At 41.5% G+C, this 14,082-nt stretch overlaps 1 protein-coding gene across 3 annotated transcripts in view; it reads left to right on the plus strand.

The window, feature by feature from the left end:
* The window catches only part of LOC116262992 (mediator of RNA polymerase II transcription subunit 23), a 134,875-nt gene that overhangs the window by 14,240 nt on the left and 106,553 nt on the right, over nt 1-14,082 (plus strand). For all 3 annotated transcript variants that reach the window (XR_004174549.2, XM_031642550.2, XM_050079825.1), the window contains one exon: nt 8,969-9,209. Coding sequence is in view for 2 of the 3 variants with exons in the window: in XM_031642550.2 (XP_031498410.1) it covers nt 8,969-9,209 (241 nt within the window). In the remaining variant the exon portion in view is untranslated. The remainder of the gene's footprint in view (nt 1-8,968; nt 9,210-14,082) is intronic.

Genomic DNA, 14,082 nt, shown 5'->3' on the forward strand with positions numbered 1-14,082 from the left:
AAATTTGTTTCGCAAGGAAACATCAACATGCACATAGCACACACATCCAAAAACACGCAACTCCTCATAACGTGGCTGTTCTTGGTGTAAAAGAAAAAATGGTGATTTTCCATCAAGCAAAGCCAATGGCAATCGATTTATAACATGTACAGCCGTATGGAAAGCCTTGGTCCACAACGTCATAGGTAAGTCTGTTTCATGCATCATGCTGAGTGCACTTTCAACAATATGCCTATGTTTCTTTTCAGCAATTCCGTTTTGCTGAGGTGTATGCGGACATGAAATTTGTCTAGTGATCCCATTATCTAGTAAGTACTCAGTAAATTCATTAGAAATAAATTCACCACCACCATCACATTGAAAATGCACAATATTACTGGAGTATTTATTTCGAACCAAGGCATGAAATTGAGTGAATAAGCGAAAAACTTCTGATTTGTGTTTCATGAAATGGATCCAAGTATATCGGGAATATGAATCAACAAAAATGACATAGTATCTACTCCCAGAAGAAGAAGGAACTGGAGCAGGCCCCCAAACATCAGAATATAGGGTGTCAAAAACCTTTGAAGCTCTTTTATTTATTAATTGAAAGGGAAGGACATGACTCTTACAGATATGACAACTCGAGCACGTGCTGGACTCACTGACAGAACTCAGACTGGACTTATCTAAGAGCCCGTCTGCAACAAGGTTTCGAACAAAAGATTGACTACAATGAGCTAACCGACCATGCCAAATGGATGACTTATTATACTCTGTGACATTGACTTCACTATGACTTGGAAAACATGAATCAGAAGGGTGAGGTTTTGACATCTGTGGAGCTCCTTCAAGGACATACATATCTCCTTTGCGAGTGCCCTCAGCGAATGTCTTCTTGGTTCAAGCATCCTTGACATAAACAGAAGAGGGTGTGAATTCAACAGAGGATTGAGTATCATCAATAAGCTTGGACACTGAAATAATATTTTTCTTGACACTTGGAACAACAAGAACATTCTTTAATGGAATCAAAGAAGAGCCCATAGAAATTTGTACATTTCCAATGTGTGATATTGTGTGATGAGAACCATCTCCCATGACAACTGAGCCTTTATCTAAATAAGGGAGAGCACTAGAGAGATTACCTGCGTCACCAGTAACATGAGCTGCTGCTTCAGAGTCCACATACCATTCTCCTTACTCGTTTTGTTTCAAATGAAGCTTAGACAGGGCTGTCATGAGGAGTTGCTGTACGTCTGCTGAAACATTAGATCCAGATGATGATGAAGCTGACCCTGCTGCTGCCTTGTTCTCACGTCTAATCTGATTATTTTTGTTCTGCGGATTGTGCCAACATTCTGACTTTACATGCCCCCTCTTGTTGCAATAGAAACAAGTCGGAACCCTTCTAGATGTGGCAAAATTAGTGTTCATGCCCTGTGGTGTTGGGAGAATCCCTCTTCCCATTCCTGCCTGAGGAATCCAAGTACGAGTGCGATTCCCTTGCAATGCATGTGTCCCTGTGATCAGTACATTGTGACTCTTGGAAGGAATCAAATTCTGTCGCTGAACACGACTAGCTTCGTGTTGGAATAACTTAGCCTTGAGATCTTCGAAAGATGGAAGAACAGGTAGGACTTCCAAGGCTGTGCAAAAAATATCAAAATCTGTTCCAAGTCCACTCAAGGCTTGTTGCACTTTGTCCTTGTCGCTGACGGGATGTCCAATGGCAGCAAGTTGATCACTTACACTTTTAATTTCATTCAAATATTCCAAGACAGTACGTGTCCCACGCTTGATGTCCCGAAATTGCCTTCTTAACTGCAGAAAACGTGCTTCGAATACTTGAGAATACGTGGTGGCAAGGGTAGACCACAACTCTAGGGCTGTTAAATCATCATCAATACCTCCTAATACTTCCTCTGACAAAGTATAAGTAATATAGGCAACAAGGGACTGGTCGTGAGCCAGCCAAACTTCATACTCAGGATTATTTTCAGTAATGGTTTCATATTCAAATCTGATTTCACTCACAGCCGCAGCCCCAGCAGCTTGATCTCCCACTACGGTCTTCTTCACTTCACGGTCAATATACATAGGAGGTGCTGGAGTGGTCCCATCGATATGCCCATAGAGTCTATGACTTTTAATAAAAGGGACTATTTGACGTTTCTAAGTCAAATAGTTGCTATGATTCAGCTTTTGAGAAATAAGTTGGGAGAGAAAGCTAGAAGATAGAAGAGAGGGAGTCGGCTGATCCATAATTGATTTAGGGCAATGACAGAAATTAGGGCAAAACGATGAGAAAATTAGGGCACAACGATTAGGGCAAATCAATTAGGGCAAATCACGCAAGATTTAGGGCAGAAACTGAAAAGAGGGATGACCACGCCAGAAAAGAAAGAATTTAGGGCAGATTAGGGCTAATCACATAAAACTGAAATCACTCACCGGAGGACGATGCAACCTGGCTCTGAATCTTCACAAAGTACTCGTCTCTCCGTATGCAAAACAGATATATTGAGAGGAGAGGATGAAAGAAGGCGATGGAGGAAAGGGAGCAGCCGGCATAACACAGCCCTGCGTTCCTTGATCTTTTAATTAAAAGAATAACCCTAATAGGTTACGACAGATTTGTACATAAAATTATAAAATATTACAAGAGAGCCACCGCCTAGTAACTTTAGGCGTGTGGATATAAGGAGAATGGATCGGGTCTGAACAGACCCAATCCCCATACGCTAACAGCAAAATCATATACAACTTGAGGGAGGATGATAAAATGTTGGATCTAATATGATCCAAATCCAACACGTCTAACTATGTCTGATCACATTTATCTAGGCAGGGTTATGATTGTAATTTTTGCAATTGTTTTATTTCTAGACTATAGATTATTGTGTTGCTTCACTCTAGACTCTAGATTATTGTGATTGTTTCATTCTAGATTCTTATAAATTGTGTAGAAGGATCATTATATGAATGGGCTGCGTGAGAATGAAAATACTCACCTCCCTTTTTCATTTCTCTTTTCTTGTTCTCTCTTAACCTTTCCTTTGCTGAAACTGATCGTGGGTTATAGTTTGATACCCAAAATCTTACAGTTGGCATAGGCCCGATCTGTCTATTGCATGCAGATAACTTGGCTGCGTAATTAGCGCACGACCTCATCTGTCCTAGCCGTTAATGTTGCTAATGAAAAACAGCTATTATTTAAAAAACATTACTTTATATATGTCACACCACCCTCAAATAAATTTTTTTTTGTTAAAACATAAAACATTGAGGTGCGACCACACAACAATTAAAAAGGAAAGGAGTTATGCTAATCAAAGACAATAGGGCAATTTTTCATTATATGATAAATTCAGTTCATACAAAAATTACATCATATTTTTCAATAATACATATGATAAAAATGCCCAAAAATCACAACATTGATGCCTAATAAAAATAAAACATCAATAAGGCCAAAACATGACGCGCCGACACTATAATAGACCTAAAGCCTCCCCAATAGGATGTGAGTAGAGCCATCTGATCATCCTGTTGCCCCGGGTCCGCCAAAATCTGAAAAAGAAAAACAATTGAAAGCTTAGCCTTCGCAGTATGGCAACAAACAAGGTAAATCTGTAACCCGCTAAGGTAAGGGTTCAAATCTGGGATATAACAAATACAATAACCAAACACTATCATGTCGGGATAGGAGCATACAGTCACATGACTTATCTTGGAAGCCCCTCACATATGCCACAACATATAAAGGTCACTCAATGGCTACAAATAACACATTCAATAGTCACATGCACTTCATGCATATCCACATCATTCACATTCACTTCGTTCATATTTTTTTTATTTACATTAGCTTTAGTGAATTGACAATTCATGTGGGTGCAAACACAGACACGTGCACACCACGGGCAACCTACAGTCGGGAGACAACCCCCGTGGTGGCCCAAAACAATATGGATCCATTTACGCTGCAGCTTAAGCAATCATCCATGCATGTGTGAATTCTAAGGAGAGTTGTTCAGCCTTCCCTAGGACACTCAGATTGGGAAGGCGGGAGCCCAACGCTCCAAGCACATCACACAACGATATCCCGGGGCCTTGCGCCGCCTGCGCTTCGAACAGGAGAGACCAGTGGCGAAGGCGGGACATCTCCCAAACACATTGCCACGATCCACTGGCCTCTCATCTATTATTCTTTCTTACTTATCCTTATGAAAGCACATTCACAACATGACTGACTAACTCATGAGGTTGGTTTATTTCGTGGGTGCACCCATACCTCCAAATGCCTCCACACGAGGGCTACACATATAGTCAACATTTTTAGCTAGCCATCATAACTTTACAAGTACAACTACCCTCCAAATTCATTCGTTTGTATCATGCCCACGACAATAAATACTAAGCATATCACAACATTCATATCAATCAAACACATCAATCGCATCTTTCCAAACTTAGCCGAATCACAGAGAGTAGTCTTGGTTCGTGATTGGCTCGTAGCTGTCCTATGCAATTATCATTCTATGATGCTTTCTAATGCACAAACAGGGTCGAGGAGATGCTCGACTCGATACTCCACCTCATATGTCGTAAGCAGTTATCATTGCTAGTATGCACATGCAATTGCGTAGTAATTTTAAAAACAAAACTAGTCACATCATCATTCAAACACATGCATGCATTTGTTCAATCACAACACAAGCATAGGATCCAATGTTTCTGAAGGGCACACATTCTAAATTTGGCCCCAGGTAGGGATTTGCCTGGAATGCCGCCATACCTACACCCGTCGCCAAAATTACCCAAAACGTCTCGAGCTTCGAATCGTGTCGCTCAAGGTCTACTCGACGTGCCCGGTGTACCTACAAACACAATCAAGCGATAAGTTCTCTACTCGTTTTGCTTTACAATCTACACAAGTATGAAATAGAATGATTGAGGGGTCATCGCCTCAAGAGGGTGCCGATGGGTAGTATTGGCCCATAAAGTCCTCCAATAGGTTTCTTCCCAACTCTTTGAGGTTGTGACCAAACGATTTAAGCTTTGAGCTTACGATTTAACCAATCACTAATACGTTTCTCACTTGCTTTCTTAGTTGAGGCGCCTTCCTAATAATTACACCCAATTCACATACTCTTTCCCAACTAACAACGTGATACACACATCGACAATAGCATGCGCCACCTGTTCGTAACGGCGGTCCTACACCTTCTCCACAATATCAAAGTCTCTACCATACTTCGTAATCGCTTCGAAAATCAACCCATCATGCTAAAGATATAGATATACACGCGGATCCTCGTCCCTCCAAAATAGTCTTAGACCTTCCCCAAAAAGCAAAGTCGCTAGCATGCATTCTAAATCATCGAATCTTAAGTCTAGCATGCTCAATTAATAATTATACATGCCCTAACAGAAAATATTAGACAATTTAGGATCGGTTAAGCCTCGCTCGCCCCACTCTTAGAATCCAAACTGCTGCAGTTCTCCCGGCAGCCACCTCAAGTGTTCGGTTGATCCTCAAACGGCTAAAATTAACTGTTGCCGTCACCTCCCAAGCCTTCAACTCACTGGTATGAGGGGAATGATGCTTCCCCAAGCTGCAATCAAATCCAACAGCCACAAAAGAGTGAAAATCAGTGAAAAGGGTGTTTAAGAGAGGGGTATGTCGTTAGAAGCGGCCCACGGTAGCCGTGAGGGATGCTGAAGACGTATGAGAGAGGACACGAGAGGATGGGAGTGGGAGGAGGCTGGTGGTAAGGAGAGTGCGACAGAGAGGGGAGACAGACAGAGAAGGTTCGGACAGAGGGGAGAGACAGACAGAGAGGGGAAATCAAGCGGGAAATGGGGAGAGGGAGAGGAGGAGGCAAAAGAGACGGTGAGAGCTCGAGCAGAGAGAGCATGCGCAGAGGGAGTGGGACGACACGAGAGGGAGAGGGTTGTGCAGGAGGGAGATAGTGCAGACAGAGAGGGGAGACAGCAGAAACAGTGAGAGAGGGAGGAGGAGAAGAAAGAAGAAAGAAGAAGGAAGAGACAGAGAGAGGTCGAGAGGGCTCACCTGAGTAACACCGCCGCCACCACACCCTTCACCTCCATCGCCGCTACCACACCTTCCGTTGCCTGCTTCTCTGTGTCACAAGAATCAGCGGGAGACTAAGGGGGAGAGAACCAACGATCAGCGGAGACGAAGAGAGAGCCGGCGTTGGGCAATTCATGCAATGGATTTCGGGTCCGGATCTGGATCACGATCTACCAAAACAAATAACGTTACAATATATATGTTGGAGAACCAATAACGTTACAATATATATGTTGGAGAACCACGGTTCTTAGGTCTGAGATTCAAACACCATAAAACTATACAAGTATGTACAAACAAAACTGCATAGGGAAAATGTATATGACATTGTCACATTACTTCCTAGCAATCCCCCGTCCCTTCAGCCGCTCGATCAACGAGCATGATCCATTACATAGTGAACCTAATTAAGGCAGATAGTCATAGCATCAGCACAGCCACTGAGTACAATGAAAATCATTGCAAGATCTCCGATATATCGTTTGAGTGTAGAGTGCATGTATTGTATTGATTGTTAAAATAATAAATGAGTATCATTATTGGAAACAAGTTCACTCCAGTGCTGGTGAGTTGTAGTTCAAAAGGTTCACTAAATTTGGTTTGCCGATTTCTTCGGCATTCCAACAAATTAGACTCAATTGAGTCAAACGAAAACCAATCACATCGGTGATAATAAACAAAGCAGATAAATGCATGAATAAATAAATAAATAAATAAATAGACAATTTAGAAACTCATGAATTTTTAAGATGCATACACGCGCACCCGCTTGAGTAAGATCACATGATGCTACCTAGCTCATCGGTGTATTTAGGGCGGACTGTTGCACAACTTATGGTCCCAAACACTGAGCCACCGTGAATATTGACATAGTTTGGGGTAACCACTGCCATGACTCACATTTCATTGAGCTCAACTACATTACTGCAGTAACTGCATCCTACACTAGTTGCCTCACAGTAACTGCATCCCACACTAGTTGCCTCACTGTGGGGATGGACTCCTCTAAGTAGTCTAGGAAAGGAGCACTTTATACGCCAATCCCTTTATTTAGGGAAGGTTCCGATCATGCAGGTCTCCGAACCCCTGCGTCACCCATGTTGGCCCCTTTTTATGTTTTACAATTGAGTTCGACTTTTTATAGTCACAAATGTGCCGATTTTGGACTTTTCATTTTTGATATACCTAGTCGTTCTTGGCTAAGTCGCACAGGTGCACCCAATATGGTGGCGCACCTGCATCGGTGCGGGTGTGGGTGCGGCTCGACATGGCACTCGACTCGGTCAAACCGAATCGGATGCTGCTAACCGCACCTGTTCTTCTTTTCTCTTGTTTTTTTTTTTTTTCAATTTCTTCCTTTTCCTATCTTTTCCTCTTCTCTCTCTCCTCCCTATTTTGTTTAATAAAACTTTAAATTTTTATGACATTAAGTTAACCTTGATAAAAAAAAGTTTGAAAATATAGACAAATATAATTACTTATATAACAAAACACACACACACACACACACACACACACACATATATATATATATATATATTTATTTATATTTATATTTATATTTATATATATATATTTATATTTATATGCTCTTGCCGTACCTACTCCCAATTTTTTTGGGAACTTGCTGTATCCTGCACAGGCACCCGCACCCACACCAGCACCCGCACCCTGCACCCATGTTACATTGGTTCTCAGACTTTCCCGTCAATATAAAACCAGTCCCAGCCTATTGCCCATGTCGTAATGATAATTTAGGCTATGAGCAAATGTTTGCGTAAAGTACAACTCACTCTTGGAATTCAATATCTAGCCTGTATCACCAACACAGCTTGAGTTCCCTATTCAGTGTGACGTACTTTCAAAAATAGATACGACTAAATAACATGCATGTATGCATGACCATGTATTCAAAGAATCAAGCTGAACTTAATTAACTTAAGCCATTTTCTTAAACTTGCAACTTAGTTTAAGTCTGCTAAATCTTAACTTTGCTAGTCTAAGCACTCTATAAACGACGCGATTAATCTAATTATGTATTATTAACATTAATCTTAACTAAAACTCTGTGTGGTCAATCGCCTGCTTGGCTTCATCTCGACTCTAGGAGGTAGTCTAACTGAAGTTAGATAGTAGCAGACCAAGATTTACTAGTAATCATGGCCGATTAAGGCAAGCTAGGTCCCACGGCCTAGCCTTGCCCACTGTCAAGTTTCACGATACAGCAAACTGGAGTGCGGTTCGACACAGATTTTGACACAGCATAGACAATTAAGCCACGCGAACAATGCTGGTACAGTCTATTCGTTGCTCGTATGCGCTATGCGAAAAACGAGAGGGTTCAAGGTTTCGAACGAAAATTCGGCAGCATCTCATCTACCGATCTGATTATTCTAGATTCTGATTCATCGAAATCATGAAGGATAGCTACAGAGCTCAGCCTAAAAAAAGTAATTAATCTTTCTATGGTTAAAAATCTAAAATTTTACATGTAATCAGAAAAATTGCAATAACTTTCATTATACCTGATATTTTAGTAAAATCTTTACTCTAGGCGATTACAATATGCGAAAGGAAGGATTCAACAAAGTTTTGTTGCTGACAGACACTTTCTCTCTCCTCTATTTTCTCTCTTTCTCCTCTTCTCTTCTCCCCCTTCTCTCTCTTCTCTCTCTTTCTCCTCGTCTCTTTCTTTCTCCTCTTCTCTTTTTCTCATCTCTCTCTTTCTCTCTCCTCTCTCTATCTCATTCTTTTTCTCCTTTGCTAGTTATTTTAAATATTGTGACTCCTAGATTACTGTTGCCTGTAGTGTCAAGTCAGTATATTCCTCTTTTCCTGTGGTATTGCTTGGATTCTTTAGAAACTTATCTTCTTTTGCTGATGTAGGATCTTGCTACCATGATTCAGAAAGAGAGCATTGGTTGGGAAAGAGCCCTTCGTTGTCTAAGACATGCTCTGCATGCTACTCCATCTCCAGATTGGTGGAGACGTGTGCTTGTCATTGCTCCTTGCTATAGGCAACAAGCACAACAGCAAATAGTAGTCACTGGTGTTGTTTTCTCAGCAGAAATGGTTTCTGAGGCTATGATTGACAGAATAATGGAATTGTCGAAATGCACAAATTCAGGCAAGTGTCCTTTTCTGCATGGATTCATCCTCTAGGGTTGGGTATATATGTGCATGCACAGGCAAGTGGTTTCTATGCCTCCTTAATAGTGCTTGTTCATGCTATCATAGGCAAAAAATAATCCCCAATGTTATATCACCTACCCATAATTATTGTTGAGAGGAATATTTATAAGTTTGGGGTACTAGATTGCAATATTTATTAGTTGGCAGTGTTCTTTAATATTTTTGTTAAACATGAGAATCAATGCTTTTCTTGTCTCATCTCTATTTCAGTCGGGATTAGGGTTGGTAATACACAACTTGTTCTGATTTTTCTCATCTAAAGTCACATGGAGACTGGTAGAGGTATGGGTACCTGGGGAACCGGGGGGGGGGGGAGAGAAGGATCAGTACACATAAGACAATTGTAAAATTGTGAACACGAGGATACATCCAGGTATATGTATATATATGTGTGTGCAAAATTCCACAAAAAATAATATATTGTTGCATGGAAGCTGTTTGTAATTTGATAAAAAAAATTTGAGATTGTCACTTTGGACACAAAATCGAATTTGTAGAGAAAGTTTAGAAAAATTCTGTTGTAATGACACCAACAAATTAACCATATGTGTCTCAGGGTTCTTATTCCCATTAGCTGTATGATTCTAGAAAGAGCTATGACGCTCTATATAAGGACCCATATTTACAAGTCTAAAATTAATTGAAGACCGAACATTCCATTTGCTTGCTCTCCATTCAAGGTGCTTTTGATCTTTATTTGCAGGTTCTGACCAGGTATCAGAACCCTGCAGGGTCTAGTCCATCGATGCTACCATCACGACACTTTGTCCAGGCCTATATCTCTGATTGTCTGATAAGTTAATGTAAGCTTCTCAAGAATCAGTTGCGATCAATACAGTTATCCAAGAGCAGAAAACCATACTTGATGATCACCACTATGCCACTAAACGGTGAAAATTATATCCCATGGTCAAAAGTAGCTAGTCTTCTTCTATGTGGGAAATCAAAGATTGCCTATATGAATGGAAAGATTACTGCACGAAGCAAAGGTGGTCATTATGATGAATGGGCAAGCCAACGACTGCCTGGTAATGTCGTGGCTTTGAACCCCAGGATCCCTCAATTGCAGAAGAATTCTTGTTCCTAGGATCAAGCAAGCAGATTTGGGACACCTTGGTAGAGATATATGGAGAGAAGCATAACTTGGCCAGAGTATATTAGTTACAAGTTACAACAAGGTATTGCCAAAATGATAGCCTTCAAGGCTATCAGTCGACTGGTACGGTGGAGGAGAGGAAGAGAACGAGAGGGAGGAAGATCAAGAGAGAGAACAAAACATCATAATAACTTCCTTTAGGGCTAATCACACTTAAAAAGGATTACATTTACAGCATAAAGCAAAGCGGGTCCTTACCAAGGTACCGATCCAAACTGACTGAACATAACCAGTTCCTAATAAACCCAAACATAACGTAAAACAAACATAACATAAAACAATGCTAACAAAGCTTAAACTAAAACAGCGCCTAACATATTACTCCCCCCATCGAAAAACACCTTGTCCTCAAGGTGTGAATAATGGAAAACAAGATGTGATGTCCTCACTATCTTCTCATGTTGCTGGTGCGTCTTCATTGGATAGCCATTCAATAAGCCATTGGTGACGCCACTTGTCGTTTACCTTTACCTTCCTCATGCCGATGCGTTGAAAAGGTGAAAGGTCAATTGCTTCTTATAAGATGGGGGTAGAATCAATATCTTTGCCGGTGGGACCGTTGGTGCAGAGCTTCAGTTTGGATACATGGAATACCGAATAGATAGAGCTTCCCTCGGAAAGTAAGAGCTCGTAAGCAAGTTTACCTACTCTTCGGTTGATTTTGTAGGGCCCAACGTAACAAGGGAGCAGCTTTTGCTGTCCAGCTCCTTTCAAGCGTGTGGTACGCTGCGGGGGCCTCTTCAAGAATACCCAATCGCCCGCTTGAAACGTCACTTCTTTATGGCGGCGATTGTATTGTAGGACCATGCGATTTCGGGCTGCAGCTAAATGTTCCTTTAGGTCCTTCAAGATGACATCTCGGCAACGTAGTTGAGTGTCTATCGTGTCATCTCGTGCTGTGCTCGGCAAGTAACGGTGAACCGCAGGTGGTGGTCGCCCGTAGTCAACCTCAAAGGGGGTTGTATTTGTGAAGTGCACCAGCCGGTGTTGTATGCTAGTTCCGCCCATGATAAATAATCTGCCTACGCCTTTGGACACTGCCCTGCGAAGCATCGGAGGTAGGTTTCTACGCAGCGATTCATTACCTCTGTTTGTCCATCTGTCTGCGGATGGTAGGCGTACTCATCTTTAGTTTTGTGCCCTGTAAGTGGAAGTATTTTCTCAAAAATGCATTAAGGAACACCGAATTTCGGTCACTGATAATGAATCGAGGCATGCCATGTAGCTTCCTCACATGTTCTTGGAAGGCATGCGCAACACTCTTGACTGAGAAAGGGTGACTCAGAGCAATAAAGTGTGCCTATTTGGACAACCGATCAACCACCACTAACATCACTGATTTCCCACGCGATCGGGGTAGGCCTTCGATGAAGTCCATCGAAATATCTTTCCAAATCTGCCTCAGGAATTGGTAACAACTACAATAACCCGCTCAGGAATTGAGGTGCGACGACACAACAATTCAAAGGGAGATGAGCCATGCAATTCCAAACAATGGGGTAAGCTTTCCATTATATAATAATTTCAGTTCATCAATACGGATGACAAAAATGCCCTTAAATTACAACATTGATGCCTAACAAAAACAAGACATTAATATGACCAAAACAAGACGCGCTGACACTACAAAAGACCCAAAACCTCTCTAGTAGGATGTGAGTAGAGCCATCTGATCAACCTGCTGTCCTGGGTCCGCCAGAACCTGAAAAAGAAAGATAACTGAAGCTTAGCCTTTGGAGTATGACAACAAGCCAGATAAATCCCTAACCCTCTAAAGTAAGAGCTCATATACGAGTTAATCACAATTATAAAAGCAAATCACCATCATGTCGTGATAGGGCCTAGTCACATGACTTGTTAAGAAGGCCCCTCACATGTATCACGACATGTAAAGATTACTCGATGGCCACAATCAACATATTTCATAATCACATTCACTTCATGCATATTCGCTTCATTCACATACTCTTCATTCACATACACTTCATTCACATTCTTTTCATTTACATTAGCTTTAGTGAATTGATAGTTCCTGTGGGTGCAAACACAGGCACGTGCACACCGCGGGCAGCTTACAGCCGGGAGACAACCCCCATGGTGGCCCGAAACAATATGGATCCATTCACGCTACAGTGGAAGAGCACTCGTCCATGGATGTGTGAATTCCAAGGAGAGATACTCAGTCTTCCTTAGGACACCCAGTTTGGGAAGGCGGGAACCCAACGCTCCAAACACATCACACAACAGTACCCTGAGGCCTTGCATCGCCTGCGCTCTGAAACAGGTCTAGACCAGTGGCGAAGGCGGGACAACTTCCAAACACATTGCGACAACCCACTGGCCCTCATCTTTTATTCTTTTTACTTATCAGTATGATTGCACATTCACAAAATGATTGGCTAGCTCATGAGGTTGATTCACTTCACGAGTGCACGTACATCTTCAATTGCCTCCACACGAGGGCTACACATATCATTAACACTCTTAGCTAGCCGTCATAACAATACGAGTACAACTACCATTCAATTTCATTCATTTGTATTATGCCTATGGCAATGCATATGAAACATTATAACATTCACATCTCACATCACATCAATCATATCTTTCAAAACATAGCTGAACCACGGGGAGTAGTCTCGATCCATGATTGGGTCGTAACTGTCCTATGCAGTTATCATTGTAGGATGTTTTCTAATGCACAATTGGGGTCGAGGAGATAATCGACTCGATACCCCACTTCATCTGTCCTAAGCAGTTATCATTTCTAGCATGCAAATGCAATTGCGTAGAAATTTTTAAAACAAAACTAATCACATGAGCATTTGATTCTCATGCATACATTCATTCAATCACATTACAATCATTCAATCACATCACAATCCTAGGATCCAATGATCCTAAGAACACACATTCACAAATTGACCCCTGGCAGGGATTTGCCTGGAATGCCGCCATACATGTCGTGCGTCCACAAAACACCTAAAACGCCTCGAGCTTCGAATCCGGTCGCTCAAGGTCCATTGGACGTGCCCGATATACCTGCAAACATAAGCAAATGATAAGTTCTCTACTCGCTTCATTTTACAATTTATACAAGTATGAAACATAATCATTGAGGCAGGTCATCGCCTTAAGAGGGTGTCGACTAGTAGTGTTGACCCACAAAGCCCTCCAATAGGCCTCTTCCCAACTCCTTGAGGTTGTCACCAAATGATTTAAGCTCCGCGCTTTCGATTTGAACCAATCACTAATCCGTTTCTCCTTTGCTTTCATAGTTGAGACGACTTCCCAATAGTTACACCCAACTTACGTATTCTTTTTCAACTAACACCACGATTCACACATTCACAATAGCATGCGCCACAAGTTCCTGAAAACGGTTCTAAATCTTCTCAACCACATCAAATCTCTACCTTGCTTTCTAATCATTTCGAAAATTAACCCAACATGCTAGAGGGATAATTATACATGTACATCATCGTCCTTTTCAAAATAGTCATTAACTTTTCCCAAATTAGCAACATTGCTAATATGCATTCTAAATCTTCCAACCTTAAGTCTAGCATGCTCAATCAATAATTATACATGCTCCAACAACAAATAGTTGACAATGTAGGCTCGATTAAGCCTTGCTCACTACAATTTTAGC

This window comes from Nymphaea colorata, chromosome 10 (genome assembly GCF_008831285.2).
Source record: "Nymphaea colorata isolate Beijing-Zhang1983 chromosome 10, ASM883128v2, whole genome shotgun sequence".
In the NCBI taxonomy this organism is placed as follows: Eukaryota; Viridiplantae; Streptophyta; class Magnoliopsida; order Nymphaeales; family Nymphaeaceae; genus Nymphaea; species Nymphaea colorata.